At 44.3% G+C, this 21,065-nt stretch overlaps 1 protein-coding gene across 5 annotated transcripts in view; it reads right to left on the reverse strand.

Moving 5' to 3' along the window:
- The window catches only part of LOC111969716 (protein kinase C and casein kinase substrate in neurons protein 1), a 58,008-nt gene extending 38,124 nt beyond the window's left edge, over positions 1–19,884 (reverse strand). For 2 of the 5 annotated variants that reach the window (XM_023995918.2, XM_023995919.3), the window contains exons 1-3: positions 19,748–19,884; positions 14,726–14,809; positions 8,418–8,912 (exon numbers count right to left, since the gene is read on the reverse strand). In XM_023995918.2, the coding sequence (XP_023851686.1) occupies positions 8,418–8,589 (172 nt within the window). In that variant the 5' untranslated portion in view covers positions 8,590–8,912; positions 14,726–14,809; positions 19,748–19,884. Of the gene's footprint in view, positions 1–5,291; positions 5,624–8,417; positions 8,913–14,725; positions 14,810–19,747 lie in introns of those variants that run through there. The other 3 variants (XM_023995920.3, XM_023995923.3, XM_023995921.3) reach the window with 3 other exon arrangements.
- Between the last annotated feature and the right edge of the window lie 1,181 nt (positions 19,885–21,065).

Consider the following 21,065-nt stretch of genomic DNA (forward strand, 5'->3'; position numbering starts at 1 on the left):
GAGCTGTCAAAGGACCACCAGAACACAAAATTGTAGACCTGCAACCAGGCTGGGAAGACTGGAATCTGCAATAGGTAAGCAGCTTGGTTTGAAGAAATCAACTGTGGGAGCAATTATTAGGAAATGGAAGACATACAAGACACTGATAATCCCTCGATCTGGGGCTCACGCAAGATCTCACCCCGTGGGGTCAAAATGATCACAAGAACGGTGAGCAAAAATCCCAGAACCACACGGGGGGACCTAGTGAATGACCTGCAGAGAGCTGGGACCAAAGTAACAAAGCCTACCATCAGTAACACACTACGCCGCCAGGGACTCAAATCCTGCAGTGCCAGATGTGTCCCCTGCTTAAGCTAGTACATGTCCAGGCCCGGCTGAAGTTTGCTAGAGAGCATTTGGATGATCCAGAAGAAGATTGGGAGAATGTCATATGGTCAGATGAAACCAAAATATAACTTTTTGGTAAAACTCAACTCGTCGTGTTTGGAGGACAAAGAATGCTGAGTTGCATCCAAAGAACACCTACTACTGTGAAGCATGGGGGTGGAAATATCATGCTTTGGGGCTGTTTTTCTGTAAAGGACCAGGAACGACTGATCCGTGTAAGGGAAAGAATGAATGGGGCCATGTATCGTGAGATTTTGAGTGAAAACCTCCTTCCACCAGCAAGGGCATTGAAGATGAAACGTGGCTGGGTCTTTCAGCATGACAATGATCCCAAACACACCGCCCGGGCAACGAAGGAGTGGCTTCGTAAGAAGCATTTCAAGGTCCTGGAGTGGCCTAGCCAGTCCTGCAGATCTCAACCCCATAGAAAATCTTTGGAGGGAGTTGAAAGTCCGTGTTTGCCCAGCAACATCACTGCTCTAGAGGAGATCTGCAATGGAGGAATGGGCCAAAATACCAGCAACAGTGTGTGAAAACCTTGTGAAGACTTACAGAAAACGTTTGACCTCTGTCATTGCCAACAAAGGGTAATATAACAAGTATTGAGATAAACTTTGTTATTGACCAAATACTTATTTTCCACCATAATTTGCAAATAAATTTCATTAAAAATCCTACAATGTGATTTTCTAGAATCTTTTTTCTCATTTTGTCTGTCATAGTTGAAGTGTACCTATGATGAAAATTACAGGCCTCTCTCATCTTTTTAAGTGGGAGAACTTGCACAATTGGTGGGCTGACTAAATACTTTTTTTGCCCCACTGTATACTGTTCTCAAATATACTACATATTCTATCCATATACTGTCCATGTTGTCTATACATCCCATATATATATATGTATATTTATATATACATATATACAGTGGGGAGAACAAGTATTTGATACACTGCCGATTTTGCAGGTTTTCCTACTTACAAAGCATGTAGAGGTCTGTAATTTTTTATCATAGGTACACTTCAACTATGAGAGACGGAATCTAAAACAAAAATCCAGAAAATCACATTGTATGATTTTTAAGTAATTAATTTGCATTTTATTGCATGCATAAGTATTTGATCATCAGAAAAGCAGAACTTAAATATTTGGTACAGAAAACCTTTGTTGCAATTACAGAGATCATACGTTTCCTGTAGTTCTTGACTAGGTTTGCACACACTGCAGCAGGGATTTTGGCCCACTCCTCCCTACAGATCTTCTCCAGATCCTTCAGGTTTCGGGGCTGTCGCTGGGCAATACGGACTTTCAGCTCCCTCCAAAGATTTTCTATTGGGTTCAGGTCTGGAGACTGGCTAGGCCACTCCAGGACCTTGAGATGCTTCTTACGGAGCCACTCCTTAGTTGCCATGGCTGTGTGTTTCGTGTCGTTGTCATGCTGGAAGACCCAGCCACGACCCATCTTCAATGCTCTTACTGAGGGAAGGAGGTTGTTGGCCAAGATCTCGCGATACATGGCCCCATCCATCCTCCCCTCAATACGGTGCAGTCGTCCTGTCCCCTTGCAGAAAAGCATCCCCAAAGAATGATGTTTCCACCTCCATGCTTCACGGTTGGGATGGTGTTTTGGGTTGTACTTCATACTTCTTCTTCCTCCAAACACGGCGAGTGGAGTAGACCAAAAAGCTCTATTTTTGTCTCATCAGACCACATGACCTTCTCCATTCCTCCTCTGGATCATCCAGATGGTCATTGGCAAACTTCAGACGGGCCTGGACATGCACTGGCTTAAGCAGGGGGACCTTGCGTGCGCTGCAGGATTTTAATCCATGACGGCGTAGTGTGTTACTAATGGTTTTCTTTGAGACTGTGGTCCCAGTCTCTTCAGGTCATTGACCAGGTCCTGCCGTGTAGTTCTGGGCTGATCCCTCACCTTCCTCATGATCATTGATGCCCCACGAGGTGAAATCTTGCATGGAGCCCAGACCGAGGGTGATTGACCGTCACTTGAACTTCTTCCATTTTCTAATAATTGCGGCCAACAGTTGTTTTCCTTCTCACCAAGCTGCTTGCCTATTGTCCTGTAGCCCATCCCAGCCTTGTGCAGGTCTACAATTTTATCCCTGATGTCCTTACACAGCTCTCTGGTCTTGCCATTGTGGAGAGGTTGGAATCTGTTTGATTGAGTGTGTGGACAGGTGTCTTTATACAGGTAACGAGTTCAAACAGGTGCAGTTAATACAGGTAATGAGTGGAGAACAGTGAGGGCTTCTTAAAGAAAAACACTAACAGGTCTGTGAGAGCCGGAATTCTTACTGGTTGGTAGGTGATCAAATACTTATGTCATGCAATAAAATGCAAATTAATTATTTAAAAATCATACAATGTGATTTTCTGGATTTTTGTTTTAGATTCCGTCTCTCATAGTTGAAGTGTACCTATGATAAAAATGACAGACCTCTACATGCTTTGTAAGTAGGAAAACCTGCAAAATCGGCAGTGTATCAAATACTTGTTCTCCCCACTGTATATACATATTTATACTCTAACTTCGAAATTGCTCATCCTAATATTTCTATATTTCTTAGTTACATTATTTAACTTTTTAGATTTGTGTGTATTGTTGTATATTGTTAGATATTACTGCACTGTTGGAGCTAGGAACACAAGCCTTTCACTACACCCGCAATAACATCTGCCAAAAATGTGTATGTAACCAATCAAATTTGATTTGATTTGAGAACCTTAAGAAAACTTTCCATAAAAACCACAAGAAAACATTAGTAACGTATAAAGAATGCCCGTGCGCAATGGTATACCATATACAATCGTATATCAGCGACGGGATGATGAGTCATTCCAGACATCGCCCAATCCTCGTGGATAGTGCTAAAACAATGACGTCATATCTGAATTTTGCCATCTTTATATACGTTGACCATTGATAAGAGTAAAAGCATGAGTCACACTCCAGGTGACTGCACAGTTGACTAACAGGGAAGGAAACAGCCAACAGAGCTGCTCCTGACAGATTTCTCCTCGGGATGGGAATGCTTTAGCCTCGTACCAACCATCCTGATCTCGCAGGCTTACATTCTGTTTTGCTACATAGATACAGTCTGGCCACGACCAGATTCAATCACCGAGGTGTAATATTAACTGGAGACTGCGCCCAGTATGTCCCACCGTTGTTTTCAAGGTTATCTACTTTTGTGGACCGTCTATATCCGGGTTGCACCCGGTTTATACGGATCAACATCACATGCGCACTAGCCCTCAGTGCACACAGGGAGCAGTGTGAGCAGCGACGACGTCGTGACATCATCCAAAAACATGGCAGACTTTGGATGAATATATAATGTTGATATCTTCGACTGTGATTGATGGAAAAACAATCAGCCTCAGCGACAATTATTTGAATAATTCAATGGATGTTTTGTGCACAAAGGTGATGACTAGTGTCTTATTAGGATTTTTTAAATCTGACTTCTCTATGTGGCCGTCTACGGAAATTGTCGTTCTGGGCCGGGCGTCAGTTCAACTGCAGTACCGAAACAAAACAATGGGAGCCGTGCTTCTAGGCTGGATCCCTGGTCCCTTGGATTCAAACCGTTTGAGCCCCTCCCTTCGAAACAGAATGCAAGCAAAACAGATTGTGAGATCAGGATGTTTAGTACGAGGCTAATGCTTGGCCAACACCCAAAAACTAAAGATGGGCACTGGAAGTAACACTGGAAATAATGAGAGAGAGAGAGAAAGAGAGAGAAAGAGAGAGAGAGAGAGAGAGAGAGAGAGACAGAGAGAGAGAGAGAGAGAGAGAGAGAGAGAGAGAGAGAGAGAGAGAGAGAGAGAGAGAAGAGAGAGAGAGAGAGAGAGAGAGAGAGAGAGAGAGAGAGAGAGAGAGAGAGAGAGAGAGAGAGAGAGAGAGAGAGAGAGAGAAGGAGAGAGGGAGAGGAGGAGGAGAGAGAGAGAGAGGAGAAGAGAGAGAGAGAAGAGAGAGAGAGAAAGAGAGAAAGGAAAAAGAGGAGAGAGAGAGAGAGGAGAGAGAGAGAGAGAGAGAGAGAGAGAAGAGAGAAGAGGAGAGGAGAGAGGAGAGAGAGAGAGAGAGAGAGAGAGAGAGAGAGAGAGAGAGAGAGAGAGAGAGAGAGAGAGAGAGAGAGAGAGGGGACACCTGGTGTTATGAAAGGGCAGAGGGGCTCAATGATTCAATACGGCCATGAGAGAAAAGGACAAGAGCATAACAAAGTGCAGTAAATCCACAAAACAACCATACACACTTCGCTATTGTGGTGACATCATAGGTACATAAATTACGACATCTATTTGCTTAGCAACACGTGTGTATCCAAGGTATCCGAGAACAACCCCCTCTAACACCCATACACTCAGGATCGATTTCAAGAGCGCAAGCAGTTCAAGTTAAACCAGTGTACCCTTTTTTTTTGAGAAAATAACATATTTTTTGATAGACGGATTGATAAATCAACATGTTATCCAAAGGCCCAACGTCCTGTTTGACTGTCTGCAGTGATCTTAATACATTAATCCAGTGGAGGAGTATTGTTCACATAATCAACAAATCATAACACAGGAGGTTAGTGGCACCTTAATTGGGGTGGACAGGCTTGTGGTAATGGCTAGAGCAGAATCAGTGGAAAGGTATGAAATGCATCAAACACATGGTTTGATGCCATTTCATTTGCCCTGTTCCAGTCATTATGCGCCGTTCTCCCCTCGGCAGCCTCCACTGAATCATGCGTACAGGAGTTCTCTGAAGAACCCTGATTTTTCTAACATTCTACATGATATGTATGTAGACTAGGTTATTAAAACTGTAAATATTTCAGAAAGTATATATTGATCTATATTGTGTATTTTAAAGTAACATAACAACAGTACTGTACCTGGTCACTCTTGTCTGTGTGTGCTGGCTAAGTCCTTGTGAGCAACACTCGGAACGATCTGTGTCCAAACTTGCGAGATGTGTCACTCGAGACGGACAGTGTTAGAGGCTAGAGGCAACTAGCACAGCTATGCACCTGAAGGAGACGACACACCCTGTTGTCTAAGCACCCGCGCAACACACACACACACACAAACACACAAAAACACACACATACACACCGACTGAACTTTGACACATCCTCATGAAGACCGGCAAGGCCATCAATAATTAGCCAGCTGCCAGTGAGGGCACTCCCTCCCTGTCTGTCTGACACATTCCTAGGAAGTCTCAAGGAGAACCGTTGTCATGGAGAGGAAAAGGACAGGAGAGAAAATGGACAGGAGAAAAAGAGGCAGGAGGGAGAAAGGAGCAGCAGAGAAAGAGGGGGGCAGGAATGTAAGGAAGGAAATAAGGGGCTGAAAGGAAGGAAATAGGCAATAAACCTTATTTTCGGACAAAATCCGGACGTGCGTGTAGGTAACAGAAGAGTCCTGTTAGGTGTGTTGTCTGGCAGGAAACAGCAGCGGATCAGATCAAAGCTGACGTGGCGATCTTAGGACACATTGCAATCGGCAGGAGGGTTGTGTGTGTTTATCGAATGGGGGGGTGCGGAATCACTCCCACCCATCAAAAGCTTGCCTTAGAGCAGAGCATAGATAAGCAACAGCAGCAGCCTCATTTCATAGACTCAGTCTGCTTTCAACACACACCTCCCTCCCTTTCTGGCAGCACCTTAGGGAATGATAGAGAGAATGTGTAGCTCGACTGACTCAGACTGAGAGGGGATCAAACTAATTCTCCTACACTTCAAACACAAAGGCTTCTCTCTCCTGCTGGCTACTGCACAAGACTGACCCCAATCTTTTCTTTCTGTTGGATGTGGAAATGATATGCACATCCCAAATTCCCACACTGGGTGCTGGACCACGAGTAAATACTGATGAATGAAGAAAGGAAGCTTGCACACGGTAAACGCTGCTCATATGAAGGCTATTCGAGCTGAAACATTGTCTGTGTATTGTGGTGCAGTTGGATCAAAGCACCTGGGAGCAGCATATAATATACTATACCACCTGCAGGCTTTTTATTTCTGTTTTTATTCTCGACACATGACCTCCCCATCAGCTCGCATGTATCCAGACTGTAATCCCTGAACATAGTGGGAGTAGCGCCAACAGACACGAGGGCAGGTCTGGTGAGGTGACTGCTGTAAAATAATTCTGCGTTAATTGCTCCTGTTTCCCTCTGACGCTCTCATCAAATCTTATTTTGTCACATGCTTTGTAAAAAAAAACAGGTGTAGACTAACAGGGAGATGCTTACTTGCCGGCCCTTCTCAACAATGCAGAGAGAAATAAAAATAGAGAAAATATCAAACGTAGTATAATAAATCAAATAAAAGGTCATAATAAATACACAATTGCGTAACGCTAACTTGGCTATATACACGGGGTACCAGTACCGAGTTGATGTGCAGGGGTACGAGGTAATTGAGGTAGATATGTACATATAAGTATATATCTAGTATATATTAAATGCAGCTCGGACATCCTATTATTCTCAACTGATCAGCAGTGGTAACTCCCAGGTGTTGTTCTTTACTGTGAGCAAAGCTCCTCCAACCTTTGAACAATTCTGCTACCTCAGCTCCCCCAGAACGGTGCAATCAATACCTGTGCTTCTTCCAAAGCTAAATGTAAAACATCAACAACATCATCCTATCTTCTCCAGGCCTGGTAGTTGAGATAGCCAGTCCTATGCTCCCTGAGCCCAGGTTCTCCACCTTCACCACAGTAACTGCAGCGGATGTAACCAAGCTGGTTAAAACAATGAGGCCTACCACTTGCACACTTGACACTATCCCCACCTGCTTACCTGCTCTGGAACACACTGGATGTGTTCCTCTTCAGCTCAAACTGGCCGCTGTCACACCAGTACTTAAAAATCCCGGATCTGACCCTGACAACCTCTAGAACTAAACTCAGCAACAACAAAAAAATTCCCTTTTTCAGGACCCTGTGTCTTTCAAAGATAATTCGTAAAAATCCAAATAACTTCACAGATCTTCATTGTAAAGGGTTTAAACGCTGTTTCGCAATGCTTGTTCAAGGAACCATAAATAATTCATGAACATGCACCTGTGGAACGGTCGTTAAGACACTAACAGCTTACAGACGGTAGGCAATTAAGGTCACAGTTATGAAAACTTAGGACACTAAAGAGGCCTTTCTACTGACTCTGAAAACAAAAGAAAGATGCCCAGGGTCCCTGCTCATCTGCGTGAACGTGCCTTTGGCATGCTGCAAGGAGGCATGAAGACTGCTGATGTGCAAAGGCAATAAATTGCAATGTCCGTACTGTGAGACGCCTAAGACAGCGTTACAGGAAGACAGGGCGGACAGCTGATCGTCCTCGCAGTGGCAGACCACGTGTAACAACACGTGCACAGGATCGGTACATCCGAACATCACACCTGTGGGACAAGTACAGGATGGCAACAACAACTGCCCAAGTTACACGAGGAACGCACAATCCCTCCATCAGTGCTCAGACTGTCCCCAATAGGCTGAGAGAGGCTGGACTGAGGGCTTGTAGGCTGTTGTAAGGCAGGTCCTCACCAGACATCACCGGCAACAACGTCGCCTATGGGCACAAACCCACCGTTGCTGGACCAGACAGGACTGGCGAAAAGTGCTCTTCACTGACAAGTCTCGGTTTTGTCTCACCAGGGGTGATGGTCAGATTCACGTTTATCGTCGAGGGAATGAACGTTACACCGAGGCTTGTACTCTGGATTTGGAGGTGGAGAGTCCATCATGGTCTGGGGCGGTGTGTCACAGCATCATCGGACTGTCACATGTCTGTGGAACTTGTTCAGTTTATGTCTCAGTCGTTGAATCTTGTTATGTTCATACACATATTTACACATGTTAAGTTTGCTGAAAATAAATACAGTTGACAGTGAGAGGATGTTTCTTTTTTTGCTGAGTTTACAAGCCTATTTCCAACCTGCCCTTCCTGAGTAAGCTCCTCGAATGTGCTGTTTCTAACCAGCTCCAAAACCATTTGGTCACTCACAACCTACTTGAACCCTTCCAGTCAGGTTCCGGAGCTAGACACAGCACCGAGACTGCCCTGGTAAGGGCCACCAATGACCTCCTGATGAATGCTGACTCTGTGGCTGCAAGCATCCTCATACTGTTGGACCTCAAAGCAGCATTCGACACGATCAGCCACGCCATCCTGCTGGACCGCATGGAGAAGCTCCTGGGCCTGTCAGATACTGGACTGGTTCAGGTCCCATCTCACAGATTGCTTCCAGTTTATAGCTATCGGTCCTAGTAAGTCAGACACAGTTGTGGTCCGACATGGGGTCGCCTCAAAGCTCGGTCCTGGGGCCACTACTGTTTTGTATCTACATGCTGCCACTTGGAACTATCTTGAGGAAACAGGGACTGGGCTTTCACTTTCATGCGGATGACACTCAGCTGTATGTCTCCACAAATACTGCCACTGCACTTCTGGTCAGCTGCCTGCAGGACATCAAAGCGTGGATGCGGTTGAGTTTCCTGCAGTTAACCTGCAAAAAGATGGAGGTCGTCCTGATTAGCACTCGCACCATCATACACAACATCAGCAGCTGCAGCCTCAATATTGATAGTGTCAAGGTCCTCCCTTCCAGTGAGGTTTGCAACCTGTGTTGATATTTGACAGTCAGCTCTCATTTCAGGCCCACATCAAGAGTATGACCAAAGTCAAATTTTCCCATCTACAGATTGTTTCCAGGTTACGACTTATGCTATCACAACCTGCAGCTGAGCAACTCATCCATACCTTTATTTCATCCCGTCTGGACTATTGTAATGCCCATTTTGTTGACGCATTTGCCAAGTGCCTAAACAGGCTACAGGATTTGCAGAAGTGCTCTGCAAGTATCCTGATCACTCCAGTACTGTTCAACCGTCACTGGCTCCCTATATGCTCACGCATCGACAACAAAATCCTGTTTCACACCAACCAAGTTATCCACAGCTCTGAACCCAAGTACCTGTCGGACCTCATTCTACCCTCCTGCCCCACATGCACTCTTCACTCCTCCAGGTGAGTGTCCCTTCAGCAGACTATAAACTATGGGTGACAGGGATTTCAGTTGCGCAGCTCTGCAGCTGTGGAACACACTTCCAGACACTATTAGGGCTGTCTTCTTTTAAGGCACAGCTCAAGATCGTGGTGTTCAGAAAAGCTTTCCAGGACCTCTGCTAATTCTGTTCTCATGTCCTCCGGATCTGATGACACCTGTATATAGCTTTGATTGTTGTCAGTGTTCTATGTTCTGTGTTTTGGGTTGTTTTGTTATTTATTATTATTTTTATAACTAGGAATAATGTGACAGTTAATTAACAGTAGCAGTAATGTGATGAGTCAAAAAGGGGCAATGCAGATAGTCCTGGTAGCTATTTGGTTAACTATTTAACTAACTATTTAGCAGTCTTATCGCTTGGGGGTCTGGCGAAATCCTGCACGGAGCTTTCACTGTGCCTTGCCACTTTAAGAGCACAGCAGCAGTCAGGAAGGAGGAAACAAAGATGGCTCTTCTGGCTCTGTGTAAGCGCTCTCGGCTAGCACGGCAGTTTCGACGGCGTGTGGAACTCTGCAGAAGTCTTGTGTAGTTTCAACGTGCTTCGTTTCTAAAAGTTTCTTGATCGCCTCGTTATCGCGCTACTGCTGATGCATTAGAACCGTTCCATCCTCTGATCACATGGATTACTAGCAACACTGTTGCAAGCTTTTGTCAAACAAACAATCAAGGATTGTGTCGGACGGATGAGTGCACGTGCAAGCCTGGATGCAACAGCCGAGCCCATCTCTCTTTCTATCTCCTTCAGTGCTTTACACTGAAAAAATGTCTCTCTTTGTGCTGCGCTCGCTTTTCAATGTTCGGTGCCTTCGGTGCCTTTGGTGAACTAATAATGCACTGTAGGAGTGTTTAACATTTTAGTTAAAAAGGGAGGTTGCGTGAGAGTTTGTTTATTATTTATTTTTGTTTGAACTGTATTAGTTTTCTGGGGGATTATTGACATTTGGCCAAGAAGATTTTTGGATGAGATGGAGAAAAAGCACAGAAGGCCACAGACCTTCAACATGAGGAGCTGCACCAGGAAGTAATGCAGTGCATTTCCCATCAGGACAAATCCTCTGCACCTCATTTAAACATTCACAGTGTAGGTTGGGAAAAGTATGTGAACCCCTAGGCTAATGACTTCCCCGAAAGCTGACTGGTGTCAGGAGTCAGCTAACCTGGAGTCCAATCAATGAGACGAGATTGGAGATGTTGGTTAGAGCTGCCTTGCCCTGTAAAAAACACTCACAAAATTTGAGTTTGCGATTCACAAGAAGCATTGCCTGATGTGAACCATGCCTCGAACAAAAGAGATCTCAGAAGACCTAAGATTAACGATTGTTGACTTGCATAAAGCTGGAAAGGGTTACATAAGTATCTCTAAAAGCCTTGATGTTCATCAGTCCATGGCAAGACAAATTGTCTATAKATTTTGAAAGTTCAGCACTGTTGCTACTTTCCCTAGGAGTGGCCYTCCTGCAAAGATGACTGCAAGAGCACAACGCAGAATGTTCAATGATGTTTAAGAAGAATCCTKGAGTGTCAGTTAAAGACTTACAGAAATCTCTGGAACACGCTAACATCTCTGTTGACAAGTCTATGATACGTAAAACACTCAACAAGAATGGTGTTCATGGGAGGACACCACGGAAGAAGCCACTTCTGTCCAAAAAAAAACATTGCTGCACTTCTGAAGTTTGCAAAAGTGCACCTGGATGTTGCACAGCGCTACTGGCAAAATATTCTGTTGACAGATTAAACTACAGTTGAGTTGTTTGGAAGGAACACACAACACTATGTGTGGAGCAAAAAAGGCACAGCACACCAACATCAAAACCTCATCCCAACTGTAAAGTTTGGTGGAGGGAGCATCATGGTTTGGGGCTGCTTTGCTCCCTCAGGGCCTGGACAGCTTGCTATCATCGACGGAAAAATGAATTCCCAAGTTTATCAAGACATTTTGCAGGAAAATGTTAGGCTATCTGTCCGCCAATTGAAGCTCAACAGAAGTTGGGTGATGCAACAGGACAACAACCCAAAACACAGAAGTAAATCAACAACAGAATGGCTTCAACAGATTTCCCCCAAAAAATGCCTTCTGGAGTGATCCCAGTCAGAGTCCTGACCTCAACTCGATTGAGATGCTGTGGCATGACCTCAAGAGAGCAGTTCACACCATACATCCCAAGAATATTGCTGAACTGAAAGAGTTTTGTAAAGAGGAATGGTCCAAAATTCCTCCTGACCGTTGTGCAGGTCTGATCCGCAACTACAGAAAACGTTTGGTTGAGGTTATTGCTGCCAAAGGAGGATCAACCAGTTATTGAATGCAAGGGTTCACATACTTCTTCCACCCTGCACTGTGAATGTTTACACAGTGTGGTCAATAAAGACATGAAAACGTATAATTGTTTGTGCGTTATTAGTTGGGGAAGGTACCTTTGGAGTGCTTAGGCAAGAGGCCTGCGGGCATACATATACCGGTAGTATTTACTATGTCTATGCACGCTAGGTAAGACCTGGGCGGACCATCCCCTGTATTTTGGTTAGTGCGCCAGTTGGTGCTAGTTAGGTAAGTTGTGGGTAGGTAGGTAAGGTAGGAGAGGGAGCTCTTTAACTTTCTATGCTTTGGTTTCGTCCAGCCCCTTTTCCCCAAATTACCGCGTGAAGGAAATAAATTCCCTGTAAATGGTAATACATTCTGCCTCTGTCATCCTTACCCGCACCTACAATCCCACACCTCTTTCACTCCACGGGGAGTTGAGTGTAGCAGGGTGTTGCGTGCCCTCCAAGAGGCGTGCGTAACAATGGCTACCACAGCATTCTGCAGCGACACGCCATCCCATCTGGTTTGCGCTTAGTGGGACTATCATTTGTTTTTCAACAGGACAATGACCCAAAACACACCTCCAGGCTGTGTAAGAGCTATTTGACCAAGAAGGAGAGTGATGGAGTGCTGCATCAGATGACCTGGCCTCCACAATCACCCGACCTCAACCCAATTGAGATGGTTAGGGATGAGTTGGACCGCAGAGCAGCCAACACGCCATAGCCAACAAGTGCTCAGCATATGTGGGAACTCCTTCAAGACTGTTGTTACTTTGAAGAATCTCCAATATAAAATATATTTTGATTTGTTTAACACTTTTTTGGTTACTACATGATTCCATATGTGTTATTTTTTATCAATAAAATGTATTTATGAAGCCCTTCTTACATCAGCTGATGTCACAAAGTGCTGTACAGAAAACCAGCCTAAAACCCCAAACGGCAAGCAATGCAGGTGTAGACGCGCGGTGGCTTGGAAAAACTCCCCAGAAAGGCTGGAACCTAGGAAGCAACCTAGAGAGGAACCAGGCTATGAGGGGTGGCTAGTCCTCTTCTGGCTGTGCCGGCTGTGATGTCTGGCTGTGATGGCTGTGATGTCTTCACTATTATTCTCCAATGTAGAAAATAGTAAAAATAAAGAAAAATACTTGAATGAGTAGGTGTGTCCAAACTTTTGACTGGTACTGTACGTATATATATATGTTTTGATGTATTTACTTACTTACTTGAATAGGTTCACGTCTACGCCCATAAAGCGGACAATCTTTTGGAGCGAGGAGTTGTCAAGCGGAGACACCGCTTCTGGTCGAAACGTACTGTAACACGTTGCGGCGATGCTTCGCCCTGGCCTAGAGCAACCATTGGAGCAACCATACTCAGGAATGCTACAGACCTCTGCAGAGAGGCAGCCAATCGTTTCAGAGATTACAGTGCCAACTTGGAGTCACTCAAATACACACTGCAGCTGCTCACGGTGTCTATCCAAACAGTGAGAGATTCTCTGATGGTGTTGTCATGAATGAGCTCTCTTGGCTGCGTAGTGAGCGGGAACACCATTCAAGGATGCAGGTAATCAAATACCATCTACATTATCAGAGATGCTGGAGTCAAAGCACAATTAAGGCACAGATTAGAGCACATTTACACTGAGACTGGCCCTTGTAAAAGTGACAAACCCTCACAATGAGCCTATAGGGTCTGTCTGCCAGCTCGACGTGCCAACATGGGTTCAGAGGATTAAACGGGGCCTTGGAGCAGTCTACAATCAAACAAGTGCTCTCTGCTACAGGGTATTTCATTCTTTGTCTCTCTCTCCCTCTCTCTCACACGATCAAATGCATGCACACAAGCACATGCACACGCACACACACACACACACACACACCAAGGAAATACCTAAGCTCTGTCTACTGCACCAAACTTGAATAAATCCAGTTGCTGTGGCAACATAAAGCCATTCCCTCCCCCTCCACCCCTCCCTGCCCCTGGCTCTAGGTGACTCTAAATCAATACTATAGATGAACAGTTAAAACCTGCAGCCAACACCCACAGGGGTTCTTCTTTGTTTGAATCCCAAAATGGCTTCKTATTCAGTTCACTACTTTTGACCAGSCCCATAAGGCTCTATCAGATCCTTTATTAGGCCCTTTGCTCAATTACTGSCAAGCCTGGTTGGTTTGGGTGTCCGGGCCTGCCTGATTTGGGCCTTCCTGCTGCCATCAGCGCCACTCAGCCAGATACCGTGTTTGTATAGTCCAGAAATCCATTCTTCCTCCCTTTCTTGGACTAACTATAGATCTTGCTTTCTCCCTATCGAATTGTGCCTGACCAGTGATTTGTTTGAGAAAGGAGGGATGCGTTTAAGAAGCTCAAGGCCAGCATCTATGGAGGAAGTGTAACCAGTAGAATACAGAGGACGTTATGCTCATAGTGTAGCACGTTTATGTGGAATGCATTGAGCGCATAATCTAGGGATGACACAATTATTGTATAATCGTGTAACCGACAATTATGGAATAACCGTGAACTGAAAAAAATCATCATCATAATCGCCTTTATACATTCATTTCAGGAGAAGGGTGGATTCAACTTTATATGCAAGTAAATATAGTTAACCCATTAGCAGTTATACATTTTTACATGAAGWGGGTAAAGTTCATTATAATAGCAGAACGGCACGGTTGGGAGGAMAAYCTTAATTTCCAATACTTCCGAGCGGTCAAAACCATACATTTTTTAGACAGGGGTGTCACCAAAGCTGTGTTGCGTTTATTAGGTATTTCTTCAGGTATATTTTCAAAAATGGATTATGATGCATTACAAGCTAAAAAAAAAATCGACAAAAATGACAATAACTGTGGCTATTTGCATGACAATTAATCATTAACCCAAATTCCATCATTGTCACAACCCTAGRCTAATCAGAAATCAGTGAAAACCTTTACCTTCTCTACTGGGTCAATCAGGTTTCCATATAACCCCGGGTAAGGACTGAGCCCTATAGAATCCCTTCCCCTGAAGGAGCACACCTAAGGAGACAAGAGGGAGAGGATGACGGATTTCATAATAAAACAAAATGACAGACAGACAAACAAACAGCTAGATAGATGAATCTCTGAGACGGAGACGTCAGTTCTATCTCCTCTAATCCCTCTCTTCCTCAATATCAACCTGGATCTTTACAAAGATTCATCTGATCTCCTCTCTTCTAATGTCGCTCTCCATCGTTGTCCGTCTGTCCCTCAGACAGGAGATAACAGCAGAGAAGAGAGTCAGAAGGGATCAATGCAGATTGTCAGTCTGCCAACAGCTTGTCTGCCCTCTCCTCATCCAAGAGGAAGAGGCAAGGTTTTGGCTGTGATGTCAGATGAGACTGACCTATGTTGACTGGACATMTTGCAAAGGTCGTTCTGTTGTATATAGGAGAAATGAACAAAGAATGAGAAGGACTCAACCAAATTCATGAAAGCACATGATGTGCTTTACTTGGAGCAACCTATATAACAATTTCTAAGTAGTAATTCTAGGGGCCTCCACAAAACATTATACCTGAAGTAAGCGAGTCCCCAGTCACATTCTGCGATTCCAGACAGTGGACTAGGAAGTGATGTAACCTGAGCATAACAACAACACAAATAATAATAAACTAACACTTGCACTTTTCTAACTAGCACTGACTTTGCTAATAGCTGCTTAATTGAGAGAAGAAATTGCTTACTATTGACTAGTCACTTTACCCCTACCTACATGTACATTTTACCTCAATTATCTCGACTAACCTGTACCCCCGCACATTGACACGGTGCCGGTACCCCCTGTATATAGCCTCGTTCTTGTCATTTTGTTGTTACTTTTATTTTTTTACTTTAGTTTATTTAGTAAATATTTTCTTACTCTTATTTTTCATAACTGCATTGTTGGTTAAGGGATTGTAAGTAAGAGTGTCATGGTAAGATCTACACCTGTTGTATTTGGTACTGGTAACAAATACAATTTCATTTGATAGGCTATGTGGTTGTCTCACCTAACTACCTTCAGATTAATCCACTGTAACTCCCTCTGAATAAGAGCGTCTGCTAAATGTCTTAAATGTCAAATGTAAAGAAAAAAATAACACAGTCGATGGGAAATATTGGGCCTGCGCCTTTAAGGACACAGGATGCAGCCTCTCTCTCGGTCCACTCCAGTTGTCCCATGTGAGTATCCTATCACTATCTCCAATTACCAAACAGCTCAATCCTAAAATTTGCACTCAGCCTCCACCACCAGGCAGACCATAGAACTAGATTAGAATAGCAAAGAATAAATTGCCATGGTCCGAGGGGCTTTGTCTGGTCTAGTAATTCGATTTCTATGGTTCAGATCAAGCACTGAGAGCCCTACAGGAGAACGTGTTAGGAGCACCCTTTAATTTAGTGGTGTAGTTGGTTGAGGGGGAAAATCCCCTTGAGCTTCAGTACTCAGAGAGGAGAGGGTGTGGGAAGTTGGGGCATGGGAGTATAACGCAGTACGTTGCAAAAAGTTTAAAGCAAGTAAGACATGACAGCTACTAGTCAATTTCATCAAAGCCATTTTGATGCCAAAAAAGTCAATGGATATCACAGAAGATATTGTTGTTTATATTATTAAGATGGATGTGGTTAATGATATAGTAATAGGAAGCCGTGTAAAAAGGCATCTTGTAGATGAATAACACGCATGTGAAATTCACACACACAARACTGAAAGTAGCATATTCTGTTTTTGCCACCCAAATATGTTTAATATGGATCCAAATAATCCATTTCCATCTAGGCCTACTACAAAGCTGGAAAATCTGTATACAGCATCGCTGAACCTTACTATTCCAAATAAAGCATATTCAGGCRACACAATCTGGAAATGGATAAAAAACAGTGATTTTGCAAAATAAAATGCAGTGTCTATTAGCGTAGGATTAAGATTGTGGCGAGCACAATTGACAAGCGGGCTTGTAGGGACGAATTACAATGACTGAGGCAAACAATTCATGTATGTCTCCATGCGGAATAGCCTACCCTGGCAGATCCACAATCATCTGGAGGAGAGAAATCCAAATGATCTGGGCTAATTAATGACATTAGTAATGGTGCCTATACAGTATGTCATTCCTCCTTCAGTGTGGTCGGCTGAATTGGGGTGTATAAATCAGATGTGTGTCCTGGTCCCCATTCATCCCATTAGGGAAATGACACACTAACACAGGACACACACACACACACACACACACACACACACACACCACACACACACACACACACACACACACACACACACACACACACACACACACACACACACACACACACACACACACACACACCACACACACACACATACACAACACGTGACGCAAACACGTAGAAGCATGCAGAGACATGCATGCACTTAGGCAAACACATACACACAGAGCGAGACAGACTGCACTCTATATGACCCTCCGCTCTTCTAGTTGCCTCGTGTCCTATATAAGCATTCCTTACGTGGAGACATTGTGGAAGGCAGCATAACAGACGGATAAAATCATAAATACATGTATTTCTTTTCAACAGCAGATGGCTTTCATGCAGCTCATTTCTGCTCTGAAGGCAAACATGGTTGAGAAAATGAGAACGTCAGAGGCGAGAGGAATGACACATCAGTCCTACAAATTCCTCTTGCTGTCACATACCTATTGCCAGTTTACTGGGCTGTTTTTTTTTTGCTGGCCAAACAACACGTGGACACTTAAACAGAGCCAACTCTTACAAKGTTTTGAAGACAAACAGTACTCCTTGTTCTTTAAGGTAAACTTTGGCATGATTGGGTCTGCCTAGTGCCTAGTATCACCAAGGCCAACCTACACTAAATTACCAAAAGTACTGTATGTGGACACCTCGTTGAACATCTCATTTCAAAATCATGGACAGTAATATGGAGTTGTTCCCCCCTTTGCTGCTATAACAGCCTCCACTCTTCTGGGAAGGCTTCCACGAGATGTTGAAACATTGCTGCAYGGATTTGCTTCCATTCAGCCACAAGAGAATTAGTGAGGTCGGGCACTAAGTTTGGGTGATTTGGCCTGGCTTGCAGTCGGCTTTCCAATTCTTCCCAAAGGTGTTCGATGGGGTTGAGMTCAGGGCACTGTGCAGGCCAGTTAAGTTCTTCCACACCAATCTCGGKAAACCATTTCTGTATGGACCACGCTTTGTGCACGGGGGCATTGTCATGCTGAAACAGGAAAGGGCCTTCCCCAAACTGTTGCCACAATGTTGGAAGCACAGGATCGTCTAGAATGTCATTGTATGCTGTAGCGTTAAGATTTCCCTTCACTGGAACTAAGGAGCCTGAACCATGAAAAACAGCCTCAGAACATTATTCCTCCACCACCAAACTTTACAGTTGGCACTATGCATTCGGGCAGGTAGCAATTTCCTGGCATCCGCCAAAGCAAAATTKATCCGTCGGACTMKCAGATGGTGATGRGTAATTCATCACTCCAGAGAARGTGTTTCCACTGCTCCAGAGTCCAATGGRGGCGAGCTTTACACCACTCCAGCCGACGCTTGGCATTGCGCATGATGATCTTAGGCTTGTGTGTGGCAGCTCGGCCATGGAAACCCATTTCATGAAGCTCCCGACGAACAGTTATTGTGCTGACGTTGCTTCCAAAGGCTGTTTGGAGCTCGGTAGTGAGTGTTGCAACCGAGGACAGGRGATTTTTACGCGCTACGCGCTCCAGCACTTGCCGTTCCAGTTCTGTGYGCTTGTGTGACCTACCACTTCACTGTTATAGGATGCCACGTTTCCAACAAGTCAGTTTGTCAAATTTGGTCAACTGTAAGTGCTGTTATTGTTAAGTGGAAATGTCTAGGAGCAACAATGGCTCAGCCGCGAAGTGGTAGGCCACACAAGCCCACATAATGGGACCGCCGAGTGCTGAAGCACGTAAKAATTYTCAGCACAATAACTGTTCGCCAGGAGCTTCATGAAATGGGGTTCCATGGCCGAGCAGCCGCACACAAGCCTAAGATCACCATGTGCAATGCCAAGCATCGGCTGGAGTGATGTAAAGCCTAGTTAAATAAAGGTTAAATCTATTTTTAAATTAAAAGCTCACTGCCATTGTTCCCTGGAGCAGTGGAAATGCGTTCTCTGGAGTGATGAATCTGGGTTTGGTGGATACCAGGAGAACGCTACCTGCCACAATGAATAGTGCCAACTGTAAAGTTTGGTGGAGGAGGAATAATGGTCTGGGGCTGTTTTTCATGGATCTGGCTATGCCCCTTAGCTCCAGTGAAGAAAAATCTTAACGCTCCAGCATACAWTGACATTCTAGAATATTCTGTGCCTCTAACTTTGTGGCAACAGTCTGGGGAAGGRCCTATCCTGTTTCAGCATGACAATGCCCCCCGTGCACAAAGCGAGGTCCATACAGAAATGGTTTGTTGAGATCTGTGTGGAAGAACTTGACTGGCCTGCACAGAGCCCTGACCTCAACCCCATCGAATACCTTCGGGATGATTTGGAACGCCGACTGTGAGCCAAGCCTAATCGCCCAAAATTAGTGCCCGACCACACTAATGAACTTGTGGCTGAATCGAAGCAAGTTCCAGCAACAATGTTACAACATCTAGTGGAAAGCCTTCCKAGAAGAGCGGAGGCTGTTATAACAGCAAAGGGGGGACCAACTCCATATTAATGCACATGATTTTGGAATGAGATGTTCAACGAGCAGGTGTCCACATACTTTTGGTCTTGTAGTGTATATTGRAATAAAATGTAGGCTACTAAAGAATAAAGCAACAAAAAAAACTGTAGGGTTGAAAAGTCTCGCTGTCCCCGGTAGCAGAATATGATGGGTTGCGTAGCCTACCAGTCAAAGATGCAGTTCTTAGCCTATTCTTTCCGTTTCTACTGAAACAAACTGGAAATGGTGCATGCGTATATACTGTAAATGCATAACATACCAGAGAACACAATGCGATGTGTCCGACTCCCCTGTTGGCCTAAATATAAAAATAGTTCCCGTTATAGCAACTAAAAAAGGTAGACCCTTCTCCGTCAATTGACAGCGTGAAGGCTTGCCTTGTGCTGCACAAAAAGCGGCAGGACAAGAGGCGACATGTGGGGGATGGTCCCAGGGCCGGCTCTAGCTTTTGGGGACACTAAACGAGATTTGGTTGGGGACCCCTCCACCAAGCGGATCAAAAAAAAGTGTGGCCCCCCTCTTGATGGCGGATAGAAAAATGTATGTTTGAAAGTTAATTTCCTGCAATTTTACACATTTTGCCATGTGGAGGAGAGAAAATGTTGCAATTTTTTAACACATTTCATGCAATTCTACTATATATTTTTTGCTGTTTCAAAGCATTTTTTCTGCAGTTCTACTGATTTTTCCATGGTGTGGAGAGACATTTTTMCAGTTTTAAAGCAAATTTCCTGCAATTTTACACATTTTGCCATGTTAATGATATCTGAGTAAGAGTGACAACAAAAATCAATGAGGACCACCTGGAGGTCAGGGCCCCTGGGCATGTGCTCTGCGTGCCCAGTCGGTATTCGGTCATGATTGCTATAAATTTAGATTATTGGCTAGACTAATTTAACAATCTAAAAAATGTTAACTGACATGGCTAATTGAGTGACTGTCAGTGTTAGATACTACTGCACTGTTGGAGCTAGGAACACAAGCATTTCGATAACATCTGCTAAATATATGTKTGTCAATGGAGGCTGCTCAGGGGAGGACGGCTCATAATAATGGCTGGAACGGCGCAAATGGAATGGCATCAAACACATGGTAACCATTSCACCTATTCCGCTCCAGCCATTACCACAAGCCCGTCCTCCCCAATMAAGGTAGCACCAGCCTCCTGTGGTGTATGTGACCAATAAAATTTGATTTGAAAACAGGAGAAACTGCTGAAGCACAAGCAAATGTTGAACTTACACCTTGTGTATTCTACTATTCTAACTCTCTATTCTATTCTAAGTTGAGAACCAGACAGTTCCTAAAAACCTTTTTGGGGYGTGGGCCCCCTAGCAGCCTGGGGCCCTAAGCGACTGCTTATGTCTGGAGCCGGCCCTGGATGGTCCAATGGAAGAATAATGTTATGGTCTTTAAATGAACARCCCAGTACAAATACCGCTGGCTGAATCCCCAAACAAGACCGGAAAATGTATCTGAAGCTTCTTCTAACGTAAAAAAATAAAATAAGCTCGTATTTCCAAAAAAGGACGAGTGGTGGTTCAGGTTGAAAAGCACTTTGATAAGTGGTGTAAGCT

Source organism: Salvelinus sp. IW2-2015, linkage group LG11, assembly GCF_002910315.2.
Source record: "Salvelinus sp. IW2-2015 linkage group LG11, ASM291031v2, whole genome shotgun sequence".
In the NCBI taxonomy this organism is placed as follows: Eukaryota; Metazoa; Chordata; class Actinopteri; order Salmoniformes; family Salmonidae; genus Salvelinus; species Salvelinus sp. IW2-2015.